Source organism: Phoenix dactylifera, chromosome 1, assembly GCF_051530095.1.
Source record: "Phoenix dactylifera cultivar Ajwa chromosome 1, Ajwa_hap1_PhDact_Kaust_v1.1, whole genome shotgun sequence".
NCBI classification, from domain to species: domain Eukaryota; kingdom Viridiplantae; phylum Streptophyta; class Magnoliopsida; order Arecales; family Arecaceae; genus Phoenix; species Phoenix dactylifera.
The window spans coordinates 2,478,221-2,505,042 of record NC_143190.1 but is presented as its reverse complement, the minus strand read 5'-3'; the positions used below and the strand labels follow the sequence as shown (position 1 = coordinate 2,505,042).

Sequence of the window (26,822 nt, the reverse complement as noted above, 5' to 3'; positions counted from 1 at the left end):
TAGATGGGCGGAAAAAATTTATAAGATTATCGCGATAGGGGACAAAAAAGTAATTTCAAAATTTTATTTTATTTTTTTATTAATTTTTTTTTTAAACCGTGTTAGAAGAACCGTTATATTAGGAGTATTTGTGCAAAAACAATGTTTTATGAGGCACACGAATAAATATAAATTTGAAGAAGGTATTTATACAAATTTGAATTTTAAAAAAATATTCATGTAAATTTTTTTTTTTTTGTTATACCAGATGACTCATATACTTTTAGTATGGATCTCGTAATAATTTCTATATAACATCTCTATATCAATATTTAAAAATAAATAAATGATGCAGATATGAAAAGCTAAAACAACAAGATGCTTAGATGGGCAGAATCAACTATTATTTTTTTTCCAATCGATCTGATATTTAGATAAATTTTAAAAATAATATCCGGTAAAAATTTGCTTCAACTATTAATCTGAGTGGATGAAGCGGAATATCATGCAAATCTACATATCCATACACGGAAGGATGACCCACGCTCTTTTTGGATTCTCGAGGGTCCCATTGAGAACTGGAGCCCATCCAACCCCCATTGTTTGCTGAAACCCTAGAGAATCCCACGAAAAACCCTAGGGCATCCGGCCTTCTCTTCCCTCCTTCACTCGGAATGGCAATTCTAGGGCACCCAAGGAAGGATGCCCCATCCGCTCTCCTCCGTCATTATTCGCTCAACAGCGTCCCATTTTGGTGAGATCCATCTGTCGCGAACCGTCCTCTTCATCTCTATTTCTATTCTTTTTTTTTTTTGCTTGTTTTTCTCTCCGATTTACAGAAGAATGGCGAGATACTCCGCTAAACTTCGATTTCCTTTCTCTTTTTTCTTTCCATGTTAGAAACGTAGCATTTTCAAATTTTTTTCCCCAAAAATATTTTGGTTCATGATAGATGGAGAAATAACCATATTTTCGGAAAAAAAGGACAACATCTTCTGTTTTGGGTTGCCATCCCCGATTTTTTTCGATAGAGAAATCACCCTCAAAAAACAAGTGAAGTGAGGACCGGAAGTCCGAACGAAACGATAACTTGATTTTAACACATGCAACTCCCCCCGAGGGGGAATTTCTCTTATTTTTTCTTCTCCGATCTAGATAAGAATGGCTAGAACCTTTGTTGAGCTTCCATTTTTTAATTTTATCCTTTGCTGAGTTTCCATTTTTTCTTTCTTTTTTTTAATATTTGGATCTGCAGAGGGCGTTCGTAAAAAATATTTAAAAAACTTTGATTAACAAAAGAATGGAAACAGATCTTCTTTTCCCCCCAAAATGATAATAATTTTTTTTTAGCAAAAAGAAAAGAAAAAGAAGGGAACCAAAGCTCTTTTTGTTGTTTTAAATTCACCGTTGGCTGCAAAAATAATTTTTTTTAGCGTTTGAAATCTTTATAGGTTGAAAGTTTTTTTTCCTTTTATGAGAAAAAATAAAAAAGAAAAAAAAGGTATTTTTTTCTGTTATTAAAAATTATCGTCGGTTGAAAAAGAGAATTTTTTTTTCAGCATTTGAAATCTCTGTAGTTTAAAGTTTTTCTTATTGCAAAAGATGTACTGCAGGTTGTTTTTCTTACGGCGGCCATACAGCAGTACTTCAGTACAACAGTTATGGCGACAGACTGGCAGAGGACTTTCATCACCTTGATACCGAAGCGGCAGGACGCTACGGAGCCGAGTCATTTTCGCCCGATCAACCTTTGTACGACTCTGTACAAGGTTACGGCGAAGATACTTGCCGTCAGGTTGAGGGATGTTCTCCCCAGACTTATTAGTCCGAAGCAGGGGGCTTTTCTGGAGGGGCGGAGTATATCTGATAATGTACTCATTGCCCAGGAGTTTATGTTTGATCTTGGTAGAGCTCCGATGAGGAAGAGTCTGATGGGGATCAAGCTTGATATGGAGAGGGCCTACGATAGGATGAGGTGGGATTTTTTGCAGGAGTCTATGCAGGGGTTTGGTTTTCATGAGACATGGATCAGATGGGTTATGGGCTGTATCCACGCCCCCTCCTTTGCTATTTTGGTGAATGGCACTCCTTTCCAGTTCTTTGTGTCGTCAGGAGGGCTACGCCAGGGATGCCCCCTCTCCCCGTTACTGTTCATTATTTGTGCGGACGCTTTGTCTAGATCCTTGAGGCAGGCGGTTACCACTCAGGAGCTGGAGGCCTATAGACCGGTGGCGGAGGCTCCTCCGATTTCTCACTTGCTTTTTGCTGATGATTGTTTGCTTCTAGCCAGGTCGTCTCGGCAGGCGGCACGGGTTATAGGGAGGATTCTCCGAGATTATTGTGCAGTGTCGGGACAGCGGGTCAATCTGACCAAGTCAGCTATTAGTTTCAGCCCGAGGACCAGTTTGGCAGCGAGGCACTCTATACTGGAGATTTTGGGGGTAGGAGAGCAGGAGGGCACTATGACATACTTGGGGATTCCTATCTCCGGCCGACGGCTACGGATTAGGGATTGCACTGCTCTTGAGCTTAGCATCAGACGCAGATTGGAGGGGTGGCAGGCGCATACACTTTTTATGATGGGCAGGATCACTCTGGTTCGATCAGTGCTTACTTCCGTCCCTATCTACCTTCTCTCTAACGCCATTATTCCAGTGGCGGTCTTGAGGTCCCTTGAGCAGCTATTCAGGAGTTTCATATGGGGCAGGCGCGGTGGCAGAGATGGTATCCATCTGGTGGCTTGGGAGGTGGTGTGTCAGCCGACCGGGTCTGGAGGGTTGGGGGTGCAGTCCCTGGTGGCGCGACGGGAGGCCCTAGTGGCCAGACATGCAGTCAGACTAGTGTTGGAGCTGGAGAGTATGTGGGCCTCGTTGATGAGGGCCAAGTATGGAGCCTTGGTACCTGGGGCACGATCTGGGCGTCACCACTCTCCGATTTGGAGGGAGATGTGCGCCAGAGCTGCGGTGGTGCTCCCGGAGATTAGGTGGGCTATTGGTGACGGACGATCTATCGATGTGCTGGAGGACAGCTGGGTGACTGAGCAGCCGATGTGTCGGATGCCCACCATGGTGGATTCGGCGAGATTAGCCGGCTGGAGGGTGAGCGATCTACTGGACTCAGAGGCCGGTGGCTGGAGGGAGGAGCTGATTCGGGAGACTTTTGGAGAGCAGTTGGCAGCGTTGGTTCTGACTTTGCCGGTTCCTATCGGGGGGAAGTCTGACAGGCTAGTGTGGATGCCGACGGGACGGTCGCGAGTGCGAGCGATAGATCTTCTCGGCCTATTCAGATCGGAGCCAGATCGGCAGATTGAGGGTGGTTGGATATGGAGGTTGCGGATCCATCCTCGAGTGGCGCTCTTCATCTGGAAGGTGGCATGGGGCTGCCTCCCGACTAGGAGTTTGTTAGTTCATCGTGGTATGCGGATCTCTCAGTGTTGTGAGGTTTGTGCAGATGTTGAGGAGACCATCGAGCATGTTCTTGTGCAGTGCCCTAGAGCCCGAGAGATATGGAGGAGGTCACCGGTCCTACTCCCTGACACGGTGGCTTCAGTGGATGACCTGATCCGCCTGCTGAGAGATTCCACGCGGGGCCCTCGGTCTTTGGAGGTAGGGATTCTGATGGCTTACTTATCTTACTACATCTGGTTGGACAGGAATGCTGGTCTGTTTGAGGGGAGGAGGATGTCACCGAGGATGGTGGTGGATAGAGCACTGACACATGCGAGGGAGGTTTTGATGGCTGCCGATGTGTTTTCTTCTGGGACGGCTAGGGACACCTGGGGTACTCGTCACGCTTTTTTAGCGCCCCGATTTGCCCTTATTTCTTGGGTACCCCCACCCCTTAGCTATATCAAAGTTAACTTCGACGGCAGTAGGTCAGTGGATGGTGTGACTGGAGGGGTTGGTTTTGTGATCAGGGACCATTTTGGTAGGATGATAGCTGCAGGAGGTCGCCGCACGCCGGGACTTACGGTAGTGGGAGCTGAGCTGAGGGCAGCCTGGGAGGGTATATCCTATGCGAGGTTGGTTCTTGGTGCCGAGCGGGTGTACCTCGAGGGAGATTCCTCCATGGTGATTGATTGGGTTCGAGGGGCGGATAGGTTTGGTGATGGTCATCCCCTTATCCGGGAGATTCGCAGGATGGCTCAGATGCTGGGCGGCTTTCGGGCAGCACACGTGTTTAGGGAGGCGAACAGTGCAGCAGACTGGGTCGCCTCCTATATCGCCCGACATTCTGGGGATGTTATTTGGACGTCTGTTTCAGATGTTCCCTGTCCTTTGTATTCTTTACTTTCCCGTGATTTGGCAGGATGTATTCACGTTCGAGTTATATGATATGAGTAGCCGTTTTCACCAAAAAAAAAAAAAAAATGCATGAGCTGAGGGACACAAAGAAGCGAGAGCATTTTTTTTCCCACCCTTTAAATCATCATGATTTGAGGAAAAAAATGATTAGATGAACAGAATTAGAGTTTTTTTTTTTGTTCTGACTGTAACAATGTATTTTTTGTTTTTTTTGCAGCCTTTGAAATCCCCCTTGGTTGAATTTTTTTTGTTCACAGAAGATGAAAACTAGTTTTCAAAAAAAAAAAATCTATCTATCCATCCATCCACCCACCCACCCATCCATCCATCTATATATATATATATATATATATATATTTGTATGTATGTATGTATGGATATTTGTATGTATGTATGTAAGTAGGTTCTTCGGAAGGATGGTATTGGTCAGAAGGTATACCAGCATGCATGCCCTATTCCGCACCCTCCAAATTTAAAACTCATGCCTATCATCTATTTATAAACCCCTTTTCAATCCAAATTTGAAGGGGCACAATCAAGACCTACTTATTTTAGGTGAGTTCATGCAGATTGGCAGATCAAGATCAACTTCAAACCCGCTGCATGTAACGGACAATTACCCTATGTTTTCTTCTTGATAGCCCAAAATGTTGAGGCCACTAAAAATTAATAATATAGAATTTTTCGTTGTGTTTCGGCAATGTGATTATAACATACATGTAAATAGAATCAACAATATCAACATATAACATACATACCAAACCTATAAAGGAAGCTACTCGATCCGTAGTTCAATTTGTCTCTCTAAGAAATTCTGATAATCATCTTTTTGAAAGAAATTCCGATAACCAACTAATAACTATCTCTGAATCCTTCTCTAGGGGCTCTCAAGATCATAACCAAATAGACATGGCCCTTCTAGGCTTGCCTCATCTCTGCAAGAGGGACGGTAATATACTAATACGATAAAGATGACATCCTCTTGTTCCCACCAGCTTTCATGTTTGGTGAGCAAAAAGCCGTAATTATGCGAAGCGAGGATTGTCGTAAACACCAACATTTGTATTATTCTTAAACAGGAATTATGCCCAACAATGATCATTATGAACATTAATGATCATTACGAACATTAATCAATTATGTCAAACAATGATCAACGACTGTCATAAGCATCAACATTCCTATAATTCTTAAACAGGAATCATGTCAAACACTGATCATTACGAACATTAATTATATGACAACCTCGTGACACCCATTCCTTGGGTACAATTACGAGGGACTTTAGATGCCCACGAAGCTTTGGGCCAAAATCCTTAACCGGCTATCGATCCGAAGTCCGAACCCAAATCAACCATATGCCACGAACCCAAGACGATTATAAATAAACACGACCCGACCCGAAGTCCGAACCGTTCCTTTTGTCACCGCCCAACGGCTACCAGATCTCCCCGTCCGACGTCTTCCGTTCCCTACATTCTCCCGTTATTATGGCCCCCGGCGGCGGCGGCGGAGGAGCCCGTAAACGGCCGCGCGCGGACAGCACCGCCCGCCTCTCCTCCGAACCCGACCCCGATCCCGACGAAACCCTAGCCGAGAATTCTCCTCCCCCGACGCCTCTCCCCTCCTCCGCCCCCACCGCCGGCCGTCTCAACGACCCTGCCACCGCCGACGTCCTCCTCCGCCTCCACCTCGACGATTCCTCCTCGACCTTCTCCCCAGTCCCCCACCCCACCTTCCTCGACCTCCACCTCCACTCCTTCGCCCTCCGCCGCTCCCGCTACTTCGCCGCCCTTCTCTCCGACCTGTGGCTTCCTGACGCCGGCGACTCTACCGACGCTGTCTTCCGCCTTAACCACACGGTCCCCTCCGCCGCCGCCCGCTCCCGCTGCCCCTTCGGGTCCCACGTTGCCGTCCTCCGCCTTCTCTACACCCTCGACTTCTCCGGGTCGATCCTCTCCGCCGCCGACGCCCTGGAGATTCTTCCCGTCGCCCTCGAGCTCCTCTTCGACGATTGCATCCAGGCCTGCGTACGATTCCTTGAGGCCGTGCCGTGGACCGAGGAGGAAGAGGAGGCCGTGCTCAATTTGATCCCTTTCCTCGAAGAAGAGGAATCCCACGACCTCCTCGCTAGGATCCGGCCGGAGACGAGACCCGACGGGAAGCTCCCCTCGGAGGAGATGCTTCACGGCCTGATCCTCTCGGCCGTGCACAGCCATCCGAAGGTGGCCACCGTGAAGGCCTTTGTGGCGAAGTTACTGAGAGATTACCCCTGGCGGGACTCGGTGAGAAGCGTCTTGGACTGAGCATTCTTGGATAACCTGGAAACGGTGAAGAAATTGCTTGGAGAGTATGCAAGCCCGGACTTCAGGGTGGCGGAGGACAACGACGAGACCGAGGCGATACAGAGGCTGAGCCTCCACAAGGCAATGGTGAATGCAAGGCACCTGCTGTGGCTGGTGGAGAGAATGATCGAGCTGAGGGTGGCGGACATGGCGGTGAGGGAGTGGAGCAAGCAGGCTGCGCTCGTGGCCGACCTGCAGAGGACGTTCACTAGGTGCACCAGCCGGCTCGCCAATGCTGTGGCTGCTGGGTCGATCCTGGCTCCCAGACAGGTCTTGCTTTGGAATTTCTTCATTCTCCTTGTAGGATTAAGCTTTAGTTGTTGAATTTTTGTTTTAATGCCACTGAGGACGATCATTTAGTATTTGTGGTTGCACCTCCTTCTTGAATTCTTCTTGCTCTCAATGCTGTAAATTGAGAGTTCCGTCTTTATAGTTCAACAGCTAAAATAGCTGTTTCCTAATCTAACTTTGCCTGTATAACATAAACAATAAACATTAACCGCCGATACCAAGAATTATCACAAAGTATAAAGTGCTGGCTATAGGAATTCTGATTCACCAAGCATTCTAATTAAATCCCATTGTTCGGTTATGTCTGTGTCATATAACTGCAATGATAAAATGCCACAAATTTTTTTCCATTAACAGATTCTAGTGTATCATTGCAATGCTGGTGATTTTGGAATCAAGATCTGATTTTGACAGTATGTGGAAATTTTGGGCCACAGTGTACTGCTGAAGTGTGATTTAGTCCTCAAATATGAAACAATCTGATCGTGTATGCTGGACTTTGAAAGGCTGTTAGTTGTTCAGGTATGTCAAAGTTGTCTTTCCATATAGACAGTACATACTTGGTTTTTCTCCTTTTTTTTCTCCACATTGTTTGATGTATTTATCTCATTGCTAGACAAAAACTTTACTGTATGTTAAACCTTTGAGAAAGCTCAAGAACTAGATTCTCTGTCTTGAACTGACAAATATGGATCATGTCTGATGCAATGTCAAACTATGTATAATTAACCACTTCTGACTGTGAGTGTCTTTACAAACTCAATCAGTATATGTGGATCTGTATTTGTTAAGTTCTATTATTTTGTTTTTTCACAATACAAAAATTGTCTTCTGTTTTGCAGTACCTTGATGCTAGAGATTTTATCAAACACATAGCAGATTATGTTGTAATTTTGGGTTCTGCTTTTACCAGTTTTAATCCCACTTTGGAAGCCAAGACAGCTTTTAGACATCCCATATATATATATATATATGTATATATATTGCATAGTGGTAGTGGTGCATGCTGGACATTGGGTTTTTGTACTTTAAGCTTTTTGTTATATGTTCTTTTTCAGGTGAGAATGAATCTTGGGAAGGAGTGGCTCCCTGTGTTGAATGTTTGCAGAGATATGGTTTCACCAATACCATCTGGTCACAAAATGCTTTATCAGGAGATGGAAGAAATATTTCTAAGGATTATCTCCACCCTGCCAATGTCAGATGCCCAAGAATTGCTGCAGCAGTGCCTCAGCTTCTCCACCCGCAATGTTGATGACTGCCCACACCTGATCTCAGCATTTAATACCTGGTTTAGGCGGGCAAAGTGACCGCCACACGATGGCAGTACCGGTTGAAAGTAGATTATGTGAGTGGCATAAAATGTGGATAGACTATTGAATATATGATCATGTCGATGATGTTGTTTATTGTTTAGTAAAGAGCTACAGTAGACTTCACATGTAACTTACATATTGATAACTTGTCTTATATTGTTCTTTCCATATTTGTGTCAGACTGCCTTTTGATCTGCTTTTGCTGTCATACTTTGTGAATAGTTTCCTTTGTTGTAACTTCGTCTGTTTCGTGCCTTAAATCTTCATTTTTGTGATACGAAGTGGAGATGAAGTAACCAAATATTTGTATTAATTATTTTTGGCAAGCTTGTGACATTTACATGTTTTCTATCACTTCTTAGCCACCTCTGATCCATGGGACCCAGCTTTTTATCAACGAATCCAAATTGTTCAGTATGAACACCCAATAATTTATTCTTAGATGAACTAGGATGTTATCTGGTCATTTTCTTTATATATATCTTTTCGCACAGGCATTCACTTCCCTTGGTAATCTCTGATATCCATTATTATTGCATGGGGCTAATTTTGAAACCTTCTGGTTTTCTGTAGGAAGCAGATAGGCATGGATCAGAATACGAGGCCTCAATGTTTCAGTTAACATCTTTACTATGCCTCTCTTCTGGTAGTGTCAACAATTTAAACCACAATATTTGCACAAGAATTGGAAAGTAACTCTCTTTACCTTTTATTAAGGGGAAAAGTCTTAATTATTAAAGATGATTCATTGTGAATGCTCAATCATGTGATTGCTTCTTGTTGTTTTTCTTTGACTCTTATGTCTTGGTGCAATAACTTGCTGTTGTTGTTGTTTCTCCTTTTCTATGTTCCCTTGATTTGTGATAAATTTACTAGAAATGCAGTTCCAGTTGAATACCATTATACTGGTATCTACGACTACCTGGGAGATCAATTCGCCTATTACTGCCTGTTGCTGAAATCATTTTCTTTTCTCTATCTCTGGATGTAGAAGCTGCTAAAATCATTCATAACCTACCTTCTTGTTGATCTTTTATATTATTTTCAACTGATTGATGTACCGGATTTTCGGATATGTGCCTGTCACTCCTTTGCAGCAGATAAAATCCATTGCTTCTGTGAGGGGCATTGAAATAACAAAATCGAAATATGCACCGCTGGTATCAGGATTTAGGCACATCAAAAACAACAAAATCTGCTAATCATTTTAACCTACAGAAAATTGATTTCAGCCATATTTCTATGCTATTACAGAATGGTTTCTAGGTACTGCAGTCAGGTTCCACAATGCTGATAAACTAGTTAATTGTGTCATGTTATTTTAGGTGTATACATTATACTTGTTATGATTAAGGTTCAAACCAGCATTGTGAGAAAATAGAAACTTCTAACTTTTTTTCCAAAACAACACCTTTATAGCTTGAGGAATGATAAAAAATAAGAATCTGTTCAGTGGGATCTTAAATGAACTATTTACAGATGGTAAGGGTTGGTTGAAGAAGAAAAGATTGATGTATTTCTCTGTCATAGCTTACCTGCATTTAAAAGACATGAGATGAAAAAACAGTATTAAGGCTGGTTGATCTGTGAGGAGAAATGAGGATCACTTGAAATGGTATCAAAACTTGTTGAGACCCAAGTCTGATGGATTGTCAAGGTTATAAGTGTTTTCGTATAAGGAAGAAATCTTTATGCATAATCACGCAAGGTTCTTGTTTATTGATGAACGATGACGACGAATTGCGGTTGGTTGATCACCTTGTAAGTACTGTTCTGGAAAGGAATTATACTTGTAACTGAATCATGCAATCATGTTTTTGATGATTGACATATTTTACTTGTGACTCATAATTTGCAACACTTTTTTTAGTGCATGAATTGCAATCAAACACCAGGTAAGCTCAAGTGACTTTTTCTAAGGCACTAATGATAAATTGGACCTTAACCTATTATTAGCCTAAAGATGGTTAATGATTCACCAAAAAGTCATAGTTGAGCACAATGAGAATTTAATGCTGTAAGATAGAGACTCCCTATGGGCATTAAACTCTTTAAAAACTCAATCACGTTTCTTAAGAAGTCCATTGGAATCTTATTAGGAAAATGCCTAGACTCTGCTGAAGCAAATCTTTCCGTTTCTTTACTATTTAAATATTTTTTTTACTATTTAAGAAAATTGAATGAAATAGGAAAAATATAAATCACATCCCTCCATGTTTCATCAAATATAGATATGATCATCTTGGGATCACATCACATGCATAGCATGCATAGAATTCTAGTTTCCTTAACTACAACACAGAAATGTAGAATAGAACTCCAACACCAGAGCCCCCAAAGCCCCTACAAAGCGCAAGTCTTGTAAGGCCTATTTTTAGTCCATTTCAACACATTTCTTGGTGTTTTACATGTCAAGTGACAACTTGTGGACCTTGATGGGGAGGCCTTTGGGAAAGTCAGGGAAAGGACTGGCAAGTGGATGATCAGCCTCTGCTAATTCCCAGTCAAAGTTTAGGACAAAATGATGGAGAAAAACAGTAATCTCCATCTTTGTTAGCTCTTGTCCTGGGCATCTTCTTATGCCATGACTAAACGGCATGTAGCTGTCATCTCTTGTAGTGCTGGCAGAGACAGTCTGCAAGGAGAAGAAGACAGATAAGTAAGTGGATATAAACAGAATTTCATGATTTTTAACCAAATCTGAATCATTGGACTCACATATAGTTGGTGAACATTGAAACTTTATTGGAGCATATTATCCTATCCTTTGAAGCCATGCCACTGGCCTTATTAGAAGTTTACTGAGGAACCACGATAAAAGGGGGAGAACTGAAGAGAGAGACTAATTGAATGTTTTCCCTCTGATTTTGATTTTTGATCAAGCCAATCTTATCTATGGGTAACTGGGGATTTCTTTGTAAAATTGCTTCTAACTATTATGAATTGTTTGCACATTAATCTTTCTATTCCTTGTTGATTCATTCATACTAGGTAGGTACACACCTGCCATCTCCATGGATTGAATTTGTGAGGCTCATCATGCAGAGAGGGATCCAAATGTGCAGCTGCAAAGACTGGAATAATGTTCCAATCTCTTGGAATGTCATATCCTTGATAAAAAAAATATAGAACATAGTAAATTACAAAACACATCAAGGTACTTGATTTAGTAATCAGTCTATGATAGATATACTTCTATGATCTGATTGAAATAAAAGAAGGCAGGTTACACAGATGTCTTGTACCTTGAAATTGGACATTGGTTCTTGCCTTTCGATGAACAAACCTGATAACGTTGCCAAGACGAAGAGTCTCCCTTACAATCTTCACCCATTAAAAAAAATAAAAAGAGGATGGTCAACAAGTGGAACCAAATTTTTTTTATTTTTTTTGAGTTTTTTCTAAATTTTAGGAGAGATGTTATGTGCGAGGACTTTTTAAGTGGGGCCCTCTTCATTACCGTGATTTATTCAATCTCATGGCCCTTTGTCTTTTCTTTGTTAACTTTCATGCTTCAAAGCACAATTGTTTGATCCAAGGAAGGTGCACCTAGTTAGGGGCATACCGAGCCGTACCGACAGCGTATTGGGATAGTTTCGGCAATAAAATCGAGAAAACAACGAGCAGTGAAAGAGGGAGAAGGAAAGAGAGAGAGAGAGAGAGAGGAAGGAAGAGGGAGAGGGCGGCGACAACCACTAGAACAGGGTCGAGGGAGAGAGGTCTCTTTCTTTTCTTTTGAAACAGGGGCTCCACTCCTGTTCCAATGCATGGAGGAGAGAGGTCTTCGAAAGTCCTCCTTCCTCCCTACCTTGGCCCTGTTCTAGCAGCCGTTGCTCCCCGCTGCCCTCTCCCTCTATTCCTCCCTCTCTCTCTCTCCCTCCCTCTCTCTCTCTTCCTCTCTTTCCTTCTCCCTCTTCCCCTCCCTCCGCCTCTCTCTCTTTCTTTGCCACGCTCTCCCACTCTCTTCTTTCCTTCCTCCCTCTCCCTCCCTCCCTCTCTCTCTTCTTCCTATCCCCCTTCCTTGTCGATTTTCCTATCAATTCACGTCGGAACAACACGGCATGGAGATGTATTGTACCAAACTGGCATGAGTGTTGGCTCTGATACTGCAGACCTTGGTTAGGTCACTTAGTAATGTAACAATAAAATGGCTAAAAAGGAAGGTTGTGAGATATATTGTTCTTGTTGATAGTTTGTTTTGTGTGCTTGGTTCATGTCTTTTATTTTTATTTCTCCCTTTACTAAATCTTTTAAAGTTTCGATTTTTTTTTTTTATAGAAAGAATTGAGTTGTTATATGTAAACTCACAACTCAATGGATTGAAACAAATCAATTAAGGAAAATAGAAATGAAATCTAGGATAAGGAAAGGAGAAAAAAAATGTTTGGAATACTGGTGGGGCTAAGAGGTGTGCTTGTGCCTTGCACATGCTGGCCACTAATCTAGCATCAAAAGCCCTCAGTCTGAGAGAACTACAGTATTTTTGAGGAAAAAGAGGACTATAAGAAAATGAACACAAACTTGATACATAAAGACAACAGTGGAGGCTAAATCAGATACAATGACCGTATCTGCAGACAAAGATGTACATAAACAAAGATGTACATAGGCAGTCAGATACGAATTGCTATATGTAAACAAGTTGTGAAAGGGATATATGTGAAGAGTCCTACTTACTAAGCCATGTGGTACTTCAAAATCCATGAGTTACCTTCCTCCTGCATTGAGTTAGATTACCAAAAGATGTGTGGAATTTCATGGTTCATCCTCTTTGGATCCTTGGTTTGCACTAGAATGAATAATTTAAAGGTTTTGAAGGTGATAACTTTTACATGATATACACCGGGATTCACATGGGATGAAGTAGTAAGGAAGGACTTGATATCTTTACATCTTTCAGAAAATGTAGCCCTAAACAGAGCAGAACAGAGGAAAGTAATTCATGAAGCTGGGCCCCAACTAGTTTGGACTAAGGCTTATTTGAGTTGAGTGGCAGTGAAAGTAATAACTTGATGTATCACAAATTTGAGTAGAGACCATTAGATTGTAATTGTCTCACATTTAATTGGCAGATTCTTATAGTGCTGGATTTGTTATGATGGTGTAAATGAGCTAGTTGGTTATGTGGATATAGTTTTTTTGCAATTAATAGACAACTAAAAATTTTAGATGGTGGAAGCATAAAGCCAATTGGTTTTCTGGACCAGAATGCCATGGTTCTTCCATTGTATGCATGCTGACATGCTGTGTGGCTCCAAGTGTCTATTGTTTGTGTAGATTCTGTGGTTGTAATTGTTACTCAGAAGGTTTAAAAGCAAGCAAAGGATTCAGTTGGCATACTGTGTTGGTCATTGCTATTGCACTTACGTCAGAATCTGGCATTTAATGCAATGATTATACAAACAAGTATTTTATATTCGTCAGTTGTATAAGAAAGGTCTCATAGTAGGACCTTCAAAATTTTGATGTTTACAGATGAAGCTAATAGGAAGAGTAATCCATATGGTGTAGTTGTTTCTTTCTATTATTCATTCTTTGTCAGTGAATGAGGTCTTTGGAACTTGAAGTGATTTGCTTACAGTAGGCACTAAGACATGTTACAGGAGGAAAAGATTACTTGCATAGACTAGTTTGTTAGAAAATCTTTTTCTGCTTGCTTTTTACTATTATATGAGGTTTTATATGTGACTCTCCAGCACCGGGTAGCCTCTAATCCAACAGTGAGAGTTCTGCTGTAAAACCCTATAAAGAGGATAAAAAAAAGGATTGTGCAGACAGGCTGCAAGTAGTATTACTGCTTTCTGTGGCTAGGGGGAAGGAAAATTTATTTTAGAAGCCTCTACACATGGTATCCTATTGCTTGGTAAAATGCTTCATAAACAAATAGGCGTCGCCATTTCCTTTGGTATTCAGGACTTGGTTTGCCTTCTTATTTAATCTATCAGATCATTTCTATGAGCTCCGGGTTATTACAAGAGCTTACACATTTAGTGAACTCCATTTTCTTGTAGTCTTGCCATGTCAGAGCTCCTGTTTCTCCTCTCTCCTTTTTCAACTTGACTATCTGTATGTGCTCTTCCTGAAACCATGAGAAACACTTCATGTTTAAAATTTTATTGCCTATCAAAAGATAAGATATCAGATATACATAACTTTAATCGTCTTCTGGAACATGTCTATTGGAGTGGAGGACTTGACATGGTTGGTCCTACCTGTGTTATGATTATGGCCTAGGTGCATCTACTATTATTGGTTAGCTGTGCTCATGCAAGATAACAACATTAATGAATATAAATTAGGGTGGCCAGGTTAATACTCGAAGCTCTTCTAAGGCTCTGCGACTGTCTCTGAGGAAGTAGATGGCTAATGTCATCGCTGTGGAAGAGGTTTCGTGGCCACCAAAGAGCAAACCAAGCAGGAGATCAGCAAACTGCTCAGCATCAAGATTGGATTGCTGCAAAATGAATCCCAGGAGGTCTGATTCTCCGACTTCATCACATCCATCTTTCTTCTGGCGGATTCTCTCCGCCATCAACCGATAGATGATTTTCAAAATGGCCGCTCGCGACTTGATTGCTCACATATACATTAAAGAGAGAAGTCATGCTTGTGACCTATATGTGCGCCAAATAGGAAGAAATGGAGGAAGAAAGAGAGAAGAAATCCTGAATACCTTTAAGGCCTTTCTGTATGCAGTGCCTGGCAAATTGATGGGCATGGATACTGCCGCTCTCATGAAGCACATAAATAATTTGCGAAGCTGCTCTGTTTCTGGCTCTCCAGGTTTCATGCTTAAGATATGCTTCACTATCAGGTTAAATGAGATCTGCAAACAAGCCAAAAATGTCTCAACATAGGTCTGAAAAGAAAATACTATCAAGAAAACAGGGACTTGCACATGCTCCTCACCTTTATTGCTGCTGCTTTGAGAGGGAAAGGAGTGTGCTCCATCCAAGTGCTGAAAGTTTGTAGGATGGACTGCTCAGCATCCCCCAGGAAATGCGAGCGGAGCCTGGGGATGCTCATGAAGTTGATGGCGAGGGATTTCAGGTAATGGTGTGTATCCCCGGAGGCGGTGAGCATCGACTTCTTTCCAAGGATGTTGACCAAGGCGGTCGGCCAGCTTGGCTCAAATAGCCTCCCATCATTGCACAGTATGAACCTGTTCAGCTCTGCATCAGCTGATACTATTGTAGGTGTCCCAAGCAGGTTTGACCTGAAGATCTTTCCATACCTACAGTTGGTGCAGCTCGACAAAACTCAGGTACATTATTGATATTACTACCTATTGTGATAAAACAGTGTGCTGGATGGTGGAGTTTGAGATTACTTGTTGATGCGTTTCTCCATGTATTCTCCTAAACGAGTGCATAGGTGGCTCTTCCTGAAGGCAATGGTCTCTCCAAGGAGAGGCCACCCCATGCTTCCTGGTGGTATATTGAGTCCATTGTATCTCTTCTCAGTTCCCTTCCAACCCCAGGCTGCGAGGGCTACAACCGCCGGAAAAAGCAGCGACACCAGAGATAACCAGAAAGATATCTCCATTTACTCTCTCCCTCGTCGTCCTCGCCTCTCTTGCAGGAAGAAGGATCATGCATAGAAGAGCTTTATACGGGGAAGTATTGGTGGATATATAATATAGCTGCTAGCTCTAGAGTGACTAATACCAGATTTTTGCCAAAACACCAGATGAAGAATTGCGTGTGGGAAAGTGTTGATAAATGACTCTATGGTGACTGGTAGCAGATGAAGAAGTACGAATGGGGAAGTAGTGCTGGTGACCAGTACCAGACGAAGTGCTCATGTATTGCGCCGGGAGGAATGGTATTTGAGCAAGCAATTCTTCATTTCGTTGGTTTGTTGGAAACCGTAGCAGGGATTGCATGGGTGCTGTGTTATTTTCGTGCAATGTTTTCCAAAGAGAGCCCAAGGGGAAACAGTTTAGGCCGCATTGCATTGTGGCTTTGGTTTTTTCCTCTATGTCAAATACTTGGATGAAAAGAAATTCAAAACATCCAGAGTAAATTAAATTTCAGTAGAGTTTAGTGCCAGATACGAGAGAGTTCTAGGATTTTAATCCATGTCCTCATCTCACTGTCCGCCTTATATTACAACCGTAATATAAACTCTATCTAAACTCTATCAGATTAGGCTTTATTTTCTCGGATGGAATTCATAGTTGATAGATGGGAGGTCCGGAGGTGTTAGACTTGTGATCAGAGGCCATCGTGGTCGTCTGGTCGCAACAGAGGGTCATCGCACGCAAGGTCTTATCATAGTTGGGGCAGAGCTTCGGGTTGCCTGAGAGGGTATATTATATGCGAGGCGGGCGCTTGGTGTCGAGTGGATGTACATCGAAGGGGACTTATCTATGGTGATCGAGTGGATACAGGGTATGGATAGGTATGGAGGTAGTCATCCACTTATTTGTGAGACACGCAGGATGGTTGTGGAGATGGGTGAGTACCAGGTAGCAAATGTTTTTCGGAAGGCGAATAGGGCAGCAGAATGGGTCGCCTCCTATGTTGTACGATACTTCGGAAAGTTTTTATGGACGTCCACAGTAGAGCTCTCGTCCCCATTATACTTTTTACTTTCCTCTGACTTGGCAGGATGTACTTACGTTAGAGTTATATGAATTACCATTTTTCACCAAATATATATATATATATATGATAAATTTCCTGCAACTAAATATATATCATTCTAATATAAATATAATATTTTGTTAAAATTTTATTTAAAAATTATGGTTAGATAGATGGGCCTAAAAATATGCAAACACTATAAAAATCTTTATCCATGCTATTATTTCTCAGCACATATATTATTTAATATGTTATGCCGTAGTTTTATAGTCTAAAAGTTTAAATTTTTGTGGCACTCTTATATCAGCTAATGTTAGACTATGAGCAATCATCTTTATCATACCCTCGTCACAACGCATATTTGGATCTAACTTTAATTCTATTTATCACATATTCATAGCTCAAAAGAATTTAAACTATTGAAAGGAAGACCGGGTTTATAAATCCGTATCACACTTCTTATGAGCCGGGATGGGACTATGATAATTAACTAACAAATCTATAACATTTCAAAAGAATGGAAATCTCAAATTGAGCTAATAAATAGAGGTGCTCCGCCTCTCTCCTCTGCTATCAAACTCCAGAGCCCCCTTTCCCTCAGAAAAGAAAAAAGAAAAAAGAAATCAGACTTTGAGCTTAATTGGAAGTAAGACTTGATGGTAACACATCAGTCATTTCAATTGGAAGTACGACTCGATGGAAACTGGATATGATAGACCCCTTTTTTTTTCTAAAAAAAAAGAAAAAGGAGGAGGAAGGGACAAGCCCACCCCACGTAGCAGTCCTCACTGAGCCTCCGTCCCGCCAGGAGAATGTTCGATGCGGGCAAAAATAGCCGTGTGTTGGGCATCCCGATCGGTTTTACTCATACTCTTTCCATCCGTGGGCCCGTCTCAGCTATCCCTATGGGCTCTAGCTCGAGTCCCACGTGTGAGTACGTCACATCTGGCATTATCCCGGCTACTAGAGGTTCAAGAAACGTTCCTATGCCTCCAAAGATAGATACGGCCTTCTTCCGAAGGTAGATACGTCCTCTATCGAGAAAAAAAACCCTCTTATTTCTCCCTGCACCTCCTTTTTCTTCTATCGCTAGGCGACGGCTCATGCCTTCCGCACGTCGTCCACGGGATCATCATGAACAAAAATCAGGCAAATTGCAAGCTGCTCATGAGAACTTCATGCACGGAGAGGAGGCGAGAAGTTGCCGCTACGCTTCTTCATGCCTTCTTGGAACATGGTGCTCAAATGCCCATCTAAATTCTCGTTTAAAGTTTTATTTCTTATGGTGGTATCCTATCAAAATCTGTGCAGATGTGTATTTAGTCCTATATCGATTATTTGCTAGATATATTTTAGATATATTTCTAATCCACAAATATCGGATACTAACTATGTTTGAAGACTATGTTCTAATATTTTTATGCTACGTACATAGTGTTGGAGTGCGGTGGATATACCACCATATCTAAATAACGCGCATTAGAAGGCAAGGAGCAACAAATGCATAGACTTTTGATTTCTTTCTTTTTTGCATTTTCTCAGTTACATGGTTTTTGCAAATAATTTTTATGAAAAAGATAATTATTGAAATAATAATGTAATTTGGTAATTTTGTAATATAATATTTGTTGTTTTTTTGTATTAGGTTATTTGTCCCATTAAAATGGCTAAAAGTTAATGTTGTAATAACTATTATTTTGTTCTAAAAAATAAGCTTAGAATAATAAATAACTATGATATCTTGAAAGTCTTTCTAGCAGTACTGTGATTGCATCACTAAATTAGCTTTCTACGAAAATAGAATAAGTGTTTGTTTGCATCATATTTTCATATTTTATTTTTTATTTATTCTTATAGAATGAGCACGGCCGAAGGGGGCATCCTACCTCGTGCATGTGCATGCGTGGGTGGGCTTCCTTTTTTTCTTTTTTTTTTTTAATGAAGAGGGAGGCTAAGCCACCCGAACTTTATTAGAAAAATGGAATTTACAAAAACTATTTATAAAAAATTGGCAAGAAAAAAAAACATAAAAAAATAATAAATTTTTTTTTATAGAAGCTAGTGGTCTGTAAGTAAATCTGTTAAACTATTCAACAAGCTGAACAATCTCATAAGTAATTTATATAAGCTCTGTATCCTGATATGAGTCAGTTTTTTTCTTAAAAGATAGATCAGCGCCTCTCAATATGCGGCGGTAATGCTGCGAGATTATTCTCAACTTTGAGATGAGGATCAAGTAGTGTTTTGATTTATGAATTCACCGTCGAGATTTGGGGAAGGGAAGGTTTTCCCCCCGGAGCATTTTTAGGAACTTGTCGAAGGAAGAAGGAAGTTATAACGAGTGGAGTATACGAAGCGAAAAGGGAAGGTGAGAGGGGTTCTTAACTGCTTGAGAGAGCGCATATATCCCCTTTGTCGTCTCTTGCTAAACCTCCAAGAACGGGTGACTCATTATTTCGATGAATCATCTCTTCGGACAGAAGAAGATTCTGTAAACACTTACTCGAAATATCACTTATCAGAGTCCATTGTGGAAGAATCTTCGCCAGGTCTAGGGCCCTAGACTAGCCGGAAAAGTCTGGCCTGGAAAGCCATTTCTTTGCCCAGAGATAAACCACTCCCCTGGCCAGACTTATTTCCTCTCGACTTGAAATGCCACTCGAACCCAGAGCTAGCTGCTTCTCCCCGAAATGCGTTGAGGTTCTCTAACTAGATGGTTCAAGTCAACCACTTTAGATGGTGGGTCCGATCTTCCGGTTCAATTCTTCTAAACGATCAACAATTCAATATTCAATTATCATAAATCTTGCAGCGACCACGGAACTCTATACTAGGGAGAGAGAGAGAGAGCTGCGAACAGTGAAGGTTCTCCTAGGTTGCCCCTCCCATGGCGTTGGAGCTTCTCCTTGTGCTTTCTCCTGCCATCATAGCCCTTATCCTCATCTTTAGATTCAAGAGCAGTAGTAGGACCGATGGCAAGTCGACGAAGCTCCCACCGGGGAACCTCGGATGGCCTCTCATCGGCGAGACCATCCCTTTCATGCAGCCCCACTCTTCTGCCTCCTTGGGAGCCTTCATGGCCGAACACATCGCAAAGTTTGCGCCCTTTTCTCTCCCTCGCATCTCTCTACATGCCAAGTCCAACTGTCTTTCCCCTCTAAAATTTCTCTCTCTTTGTTGCATTTCTGGGCAGGTACGGGAGGATCTTTAGGACGAACTTGTTGGGGAAGGCGACGATCGTGTCGGCGGACCCGGAGTTCAACCGATTCATCCTTCAGAGCGAGGGGAGGCTCTTCGAGAACAGCTGCCCGACGAGCATCAAGGAGATCATGGGGCCTTGGTCGATGCTGGCGCTGGCGGGCGACGCGCACAAGGAGATGCGCTCCATCGCCGTCAACTTCATGAGCAATGTTAAGCTCCGCACCTTCTTCCTCCCCGACATCGAGAAGCAGGCGCTGGAGGTTCTCCATTCCTGGGAGGACCGCTCCACCTTCTCAGCCCAAGAAGAAGGAAAGAAGGTTACTCTAAAACCAGTGTATCATTGTGACAATTATTTGTACTGCATGCGAAGATAGATAGTGATAGAAAGGTGACTAATATGGGTGCAGTTTGCCTTCAATCTGATGGTGAAGCATCTGATGAGCTTGGATCCAGGGATGCCGGAAACCGAGCAGCTAAGGCTGGAGTACCATGCATTCATGAAGGGAATGGCCTCCATCCCTTTGAATCTACCTGGAACGGCATACAGAAAAGCCCTGCAGGTATAATTAATTTAATAATTACCTTATCCCAACTTGCATTGTGGGGGAGGAGGAGTCGGAGCTGATCCATGAATAGTGCTACTGGCATGTATCACTATGCCAAAGATTAATTTGCAGGAACCTGCAAACTAAATCACCTCCCATGTTGCTCTAGTCTTGAGTTTTTCTTGTTGATTACGTCCGCCATGCAATAGATATAGAGTTTCCACTGGAGAAAGAACGAGAAAGACGGCACATCTTGAGATTCATCCTAAGTATGGGATCTTAGTAAACTAGTTAGAAAAATTCAGGGGGAAATGACCACCTTATACGTAACATTGCAATTTATTTTTGAAGCCTGTTGTTCTTGGAAGCAGAGTTTGCGTGGCGAATATGTCCTCCAACTTAAGCTCTCTTTCCCTTGGGAAAGTACTTCCTGTCTGATAGGAAATTAATGATGACAGGGAAGACTGGAAGATTGATTGCTACGATATTTGGAGACGTGACCTTCGCTAGAAAGTTGGTTGTTAGTTTTCCGTATGAAATATATTTAGCTGCAGCTGGATGGCAGACCTTGAGGAGAACAAAGAAATTAAAACTCCTTTCTTGGGAAAAATTAAAGATTGAGACGTTGGTGATCAATTCCCACCCCTCTTCAATTAGAGATTGAGAGTGAGAATTTTCAGACTTTCTTTTACCCGAGAATGAGTCGTCCAGACTCCATTTTGTCCCCAAAGGAAAAGAGTTAGATGTCGTCATCTAACATAGATAAGGTATAGCAAATCTTCTGGCCTTAACCGGTGTCAACGAATAATCTTTCTGAGAAAAATATTTCACTGGGTCTGATCGTCCAATTTATGCAACGGTTAGCCATAATATTAGAAAAATCTTTTAGTTTGAAGATTACTAACACCAAAAATGTTTTCAGCTGAGAAAAATCCAGAAAAAAATGGTGCACATGGAATTCTATCAATACATTGGTTCGTAGGGTCATTCGAGTGGATTACTAAAAACTAATAAAATATATGTGAAAACATATACTATAGAAATGCAGTCTATGTAATTCTTGCTCTTTTAATTTTTTTCAGAAAATATGTATCTGAATATTCATTAAAAATTAGAGTTTTTTTTTTCTAGTAACTGTAGAAAAAGTTTGAATCTTGAAAGCATTTTTTTCTACAGCTATATGTGTTCATACATATGTATATATCTATATATATCTTATTATCATAAGTTGAATATTTTTTTTTTCTGGTTTTAATTCTTTCCTCCTGGTTGTACAGTCAAGAGCCATAATCCTCAAGATCATGGGACAAAAGCTGGAGGAGAGAATCCAAAAGGTCAATGACAAATGTGAAGGCTTGGAAGAAGATGACCTTCTAGCTTCAGTATCTAGAAACACAAATCTTTCCAAAGAACAGATCCTTGACCTAATACTAAGCATGCTCTTCGCCGGCCATGAAACCTCCTCCGCTGCCATCGCCTTGGCCATCTACTTCCTCGAGTCATGTCCCAAAGCTGTCCAGCAACTAAAAGTATGCCTCCTATCTCTCCTTCAACTTTTCATAAGAGTGCTTCAAATTTTATAGCCGTTATTCTCCATTTTACCTCACAGGAAGAGCATGAGGAGATCGCAAGACTGAAGAAGGAACGCGGCGAGACTGGACTCAACTGGGATGACTACAAGCAAATGGAATTCACCCACTGTGTAACCTCCCATGAGCACATAATCTTATCCTTAAAAACAAAAGGGCGGATGAAAGCTAGTTCTCATAGAAGATTAATCTTGTGTGCTTTAATTTGTTAAGGTCATCAACGAGACCCTTAGACTGGGCAATATTGTCAAGTTCTTGCACAGGAAGGCTATTACGGATGTTCAATTCAAGGGTACGTTGGTGCTCTTTAGCTGTACTTTATATATCAACAAAATGACACAGACTTTTTTTTTTGTCTACATTTTTTTTTTAAGGGTATCACATTCCGTGTGGGTGGGAGGTGGTGCCAATCATATCAGCAGCCCATTTGGATCCATCCATTTACGATGATCCGCAGCGCTACAATCCATGGAGATGGCTGCAGGTTAGCTCTCTCCAAGCCATGTACACCTACTAATATATGAGATGGTTATCTTTGTAAAATAGAAGGGTCCTAGATAATGAGCTATCCAATGGAGAAGGGTAGCTTTCCCTCTCCAAATATTCCTAACCTCCAAACCTTGATGAAGGCAGGATTTGATCTCAGATCACTTGATTTGATGCCAATGATGAAAATAAATTTAAAAGAAATAGATCTGACCTTGAGTCATAGAATCCAGATTAGTCTATCAAACTTCAAAATCTGCGCAAGAAGAAAGTCTGCCGCACTTCAAGATCCGCACGAGAAGAGAGTAAGATTGGCAGAAGTCTGTCTCGAGAGAGAGCTCTGCCAATAACATAGACTAGTATGGATTCTATGACTGGAGGTCAGATCTATTTCTTCTAAGTTTATTTTCATCATTGGTCCCACTGCCAATAACTTTACCAGTTTGATAAGCTGACACTTTTAGTCGTCTTCGAAGCACTTGCCTATACATTGATCTGCCAATAAGACTTAACACTTAATTAAATTGTTCATCAGGCAGTAGAACCATTGTTGTCTTGTCCTGTCTTTGATCACTTTTAACTTCACAAATAGGGACGTTTATGTGCAATCTAAATACAAGGCCTGCTTAAATTGAAATGCTCAAGCTTAGTGGAACCATGCAGCAATTTGTGCCAACATAGAAATGAATTGGTCAAACCAGGGGGATATACTAATAACCAGATGTTCTATTGACACCTTCTTACCTACAAATCCTCCATGAAATCATGCTTTGGAAGAGAGAGAGAGAGAGAGAGAGAGAGAGAGAGAGAGAGAGAGAGAGAGAGAGAGAGAGAGAGAGAGAGAGAGAGAATGGGCTGCATTAATTTGATAGAAGAGACTTAGACTCATCCATTATTTCTGCACTCGGCTGGTCTTTCCCTCATCCTAATCTTCAAGAAAAATCTTATTGGATCTACCATGACTAATGCATGATTTGTCATAATGCCATAACAAGCAATGTCACATGATGATGTAACTTCCATCATCATGTGCCCAATGATCCTACATATGGAAATTCTTTCCAAACAGGAAGACAAACAAGAATCTATGTTGTTACTTCCTCAAATTAGTGACCTATACTACATGATTTTAGCTATAAAAAATAAACCGCAACAGTTCAGTCATGTGGATCACTATTAAAAACAATTTGAAAGGTGAATCATGAGTAGCGACCTATCACAGAAAACAATTGATGCCATTTTGGATTTGCAACAAATGTTTCGTAATCATGTTTACTTTGGTCTCTTTCAACAATTGTCGCATTAAATATAGGAACTGTGAATGTAGCGGGTTCTGTTGATCAACAAAACATCGTCATCTTGTAGAGTTGATCATGGGCTGGGCCTCGGACCTAAACCCTATTTATTTCTAATCAGGCTTCGGGCCAGGCCTATATAAAATTTTATCAGCTTTAATCTTGCGGTACATCGTTCCTTTTTATGTGATCTATACTATGTTCTACCATCCTCATTCAAATGCAGGCTATCTCTGCCAACTTGACGAAGAACAGCAATGTGATGTCCTTCAGCGGTGGTCCACGACTGTGCCCCGGCGCGGAGCTCGCAAAGTTAGAGATTGCAGTTTTCCTCCACCACCTTGTTCGGAGATACCAGTGGGAGGTTGCAGAGCATGACTACCCTGTTTCCTTCCCTTTCCTTGGGTTCCCCAAAGGCTTGCGCATCAAAGTCCGGCTTCTCCAGTGGACCTGAAGCGTAGGAGCCTCACACTTTCTTAGTGCTGCTTATGTTATTTAGGTCCCTAAATGATTGTACCAAGATCAGTTTGATTTTGGGGTGCATGAATGCAGTTGGAATCTTTGTGATCGAGGAAAACAGATGCTATTAATTCTTCAGTGGCACACGGGCAAATGCTTGAATTCTCAACCTTGTGTATTATAACTTATAACATGCGCACCAAGTTATAAATTTGTGGTTTTTTTTTTTGGGACATCGGTTGCTCATACTATTTTCGTATGAGTATGGCCAGCTAAATCCATAGAGATAAGACTACACAGGGGGGGTGGAACCGAAGTGTGCCGAGTCTAAAGGATCGTGCCAAAGTGTGGAGCAGCAAATATGACAACCTAATCTACAGTTCTATTTGCCTCATGAAGAACGTGCTCAGCCTCAGTTATCTTCTCTCCTAGAGAGACTAGACTAAATTCTCAGGTTAATTAATTAAAAGAGACAACCACCATCTGCTAGTACCATAAATTTATAAGGTGGCAAAGTTTTTGCATGATAAATAAATAAATTTATGAGGTGTCAAGTTTCCATCCAGCCGCAAGGCCAGATACAAATCATGGAATATCTAGTATATACATACGCAGAACACTTTCCTTTCGCAACAAAACAAATAAACAGATGGATGAAAAAGAAGTGGTGCAATGCAAGACAGGGTACCATGATCATTTGTCTTACCCGACCTGTAATTCAACAATTAATTTAGTTCTATTCTATCTAGTGAGCGAGAGTGCCAATGTAACAATGTAGGACCTTATCCAAAAATATCAACACGGTTCCTCATATACTCTCTCCGTTTAAGCCCTGACGTCCTCATTAGACTAAGAGTTCAAAGCTATTCAAATCTAATTACAAATACTACGATCGACCCGTGGTCGGCCCCAATGGATCTATGCTGCAATGTCCCCTAGTTTCTATAGATTATGGGTTGGGTCTGCTCTGATATCATTTGTAACAACTCAGAACCCCATCCAAGATAGTTAACCGGAATGTATTATTTGGGTTCCTTGATCTTATATAAGTACCCAAGATCTACCCAATGAATAACCGATTTGGGACTAAATATCCGTCCACACGGGTCCTCACAGCCAACAAACGAGATTTCGCGTTTGTGGTCAAAATTTCATTGATTTTTTCATTAAATAGCATTAGTTTGTCGCATAATTTTCAAATTTTGGTGGTTGAGTGGACCTAATAGTTTCCTGTTATTTTTAGAAGGATAATCAGAAAATTGTTCTTATCCCGATGAGAGAGGAAGATTAGCCCCAAGCCCAAGCCAAGAAGTATCAATTTGCTCAGCTTGAAGTCTTTCATGGTGGAGGTTATGGAGTCTAGAGTTGTTCTCATGATGGTGGAAAGAAAGAGTCAAACAAGTTTTTGTTGTTCCTGAAGATGTTCCCCCTACTCGAAGGCTGCGAAGATGTTCTTTTAGATGTACAGGTCGGTTTGCACCAGAGCAAGATATCCAACACCATATTATTCTCTTTCTTGGAGCCAATTTGCCTGAAAAACAAGCTTGTTGCATGAATCCTATGGACTATGAGCAGCTTGGAAGACAAGTTCAGGAGCTGCTTGACGGACTAATTTGGCCCAACATGAGCCCCTGTGCAGTACCCACTTTGCTGACTCCAAAGAAGGTTGAGACATGGTGTATATGTTTGGATGGTCAATCAATCAATCAATAGATTTGAAAGTCGATATGAACAACTTTGGATCAAGCCTGGGGATGAGTGAAAGACCAAGTTTAAGGCATGAGACGATCTCCCTGAGTGGTTGGTGATGCCTCTTAGCCTCTCTAATGCTCCCAGAATATTTATAAGACTGATGAATCATGTTATACAACCTCTTACTGGTGAATTCATCGTAATTTACTTTGATGATATATTGGTGCATGGTGCTTCATGGGAAGCTCACTTGTAGCATCTCAGAGAAGTAATGCTCTATGCCAATCTGAAGAAGTGCAATTCCATGGTTGATGGTCTAAATTCTTGGGCTATATGTATTCTTATTTGAAGGCTTGAAGGCAGATAACCTCCAAGGTGCAGGCTGTTCAGGATGGCCCGTTCCTTACGACATCCATGAGGTTCGGAGTTTCCATGGTCTAGCTTCTTTGTATAGAAGATTTATTCCAGGCTCTAACAGTTTGATGGCTGGTTTTGATGCTTTCAAAGATCTGCATGCAAAGGGCACCTATTTTAAGAACTTGCATGGATGAACTAGGGGCTGGGAAGAGGCTTGACCACAGAGTGCGAAAGGAAGTCTGGCTTTGAATTCCAGACTGCTCATTGAGGGAGAAGATCATTAAGGAGCTCCATGGGAGACACTTGTACAGGAACAGGACACTTGCATTGGTCTCCAGTAATGAAGCGTCACGTCAGCAAGTTCTTAGAGAGGTG

General features: G+C 41.6%; 3 protein-coding genes and 1 pseudogene across 3 annotated transcripts; 2 read left to right on the top strand and 2 right to left on the bottom strand.

Annotated features, from left to right (window-relative positions):
• The first annotated feature begins 6,712 nt into the window (after window positions 1-6,712).
• On the top strand, window positions 6,713-8,229 carry LOC103702751 (BTB/POZ domain-containing protein At3g50780). The gene is made up of 2 exons (XM_089927455.1): window positions 6,713-6,898; window positions 7,978-8,229. The coding sequence occupies exons 1-2, from the start codon at window positions 6,713-6,715 to the stop codon at window positions 8,227-8,229; spliced, it is 438 nt and encodes a 145-aa protein (XP_089783581.1).
• A 2,410-nt stretch (window positions 8,230-10,639) lies between these two features.
• Window positions 10,640-12,959, bottom strand: LOC120104091 (cholesterol 16,22-dihydroxylase CYP90G4-like). The gene is made up of 5 exons (XM_088712557.1): window positions 12,947-12,959; window positions 12,757-12,806; window positions 11,481-11,559; window positions 11,239-11,345; window positions 10,640-10,870 (listed from the first exon to the last, which is right to left on the bottom strand). The coding sequence occupies exons 1-5, from the start codon at window positions 12,957-12,959 to the stop codon at window positions 10,640-10,642; spliced, it is 480 nt and encodes a 159-aa protein (XP_088568683.1).
• A 2,404-nt stretch (window positions 12,960-15,363) lies between these two features.
• On the bottom strand, window positions 15,364-15,780 carry LOC149768476 (cholesterol 16,22-dihydroxylase CYP90G4 pseudogene; annotated as a pseudogene).
• A 3,436-nt stretch (window positions 15,781-19,216) lies between these two features.
• On the top strand, window positions 19,217-24,889 carry LOC103702716 (cholesterol 22-hydroxylase CYP90B27-like). Its single transcript, XM_008785259.4, has 8 exons — window positions 19,217-19,919; window positions 20,017-20,341; window positions 20,432-20,584; window positions 21,847-22,098; window positions 22,179-22,271; window positions 22,372-22,450; window positions 22,533-22,642; window positions 24,166-24,889. Exons 1-8 carry the CDS (start codon window positions 19,711-19,713, stop codon window positions 24,391-24,393), a joined length of 1,449 nt encoding a protein of 482 aa, XP_008783481.4. The 5' UTR covers window positions 19,217-19,710; the 3' UTR covers window positions 24,394-24,889.
• Window positions 24,890-26,822: the final 1,933 nt, after the last annotated feature.

Coding starts and splice junctions, on each gene's coding strand:
- LOC103702716 (XM_008785259.4), top strand. CDS start 19,711: ATGGCGTTGGAGCTTCTCCTTGTGCTTTCTCCTGCCATCATAGCCCTT. Junction 20,585..21,846: donor CATACAGAAAAGCCCTGCAG/GTATAATTAATT, acceptor CTGGTTGTACAG/TCAAGAGCCATAATCCTCAA. Junction 22,643..24,165: donor ATCCATGGAGATGGCTGCAG/GTTAGCTCTCTC, acceptor ATTCAAATGCAG/GCTATCTCTGCCAACTTGAC.
- LOC120104091 (XM_088712557.1), bottom strand. Junction 11,560..12,756: donor CTGTTGTCTTTATGTATCAA/GTTTGTGTTCAT, acceptor TAATGGGTGAAG/ATTGTAAGGGAGACTCTTCG. Junction 11,346..11,480: donor AACCAATGTCCAATTTCAAG/GTACAAGACATC, acceptor TTTTTTATCAAG/GATATGACATTCCAAGAGAT.
- LOC103702751 (XM_089927455.1), top strand. CDS start 6,713: ATGGTGAATGCAAGGCACCTGCTGTGGCTGGTGGAGAGAATGATCGAG. Junction 6,899..7,977: donor CGATCCTGGCTCCCAGACAG/GTCTTGCTTTGG, acceptor GTTCTTTTTCAG/GTGAGAATGAATCTTGGGAA.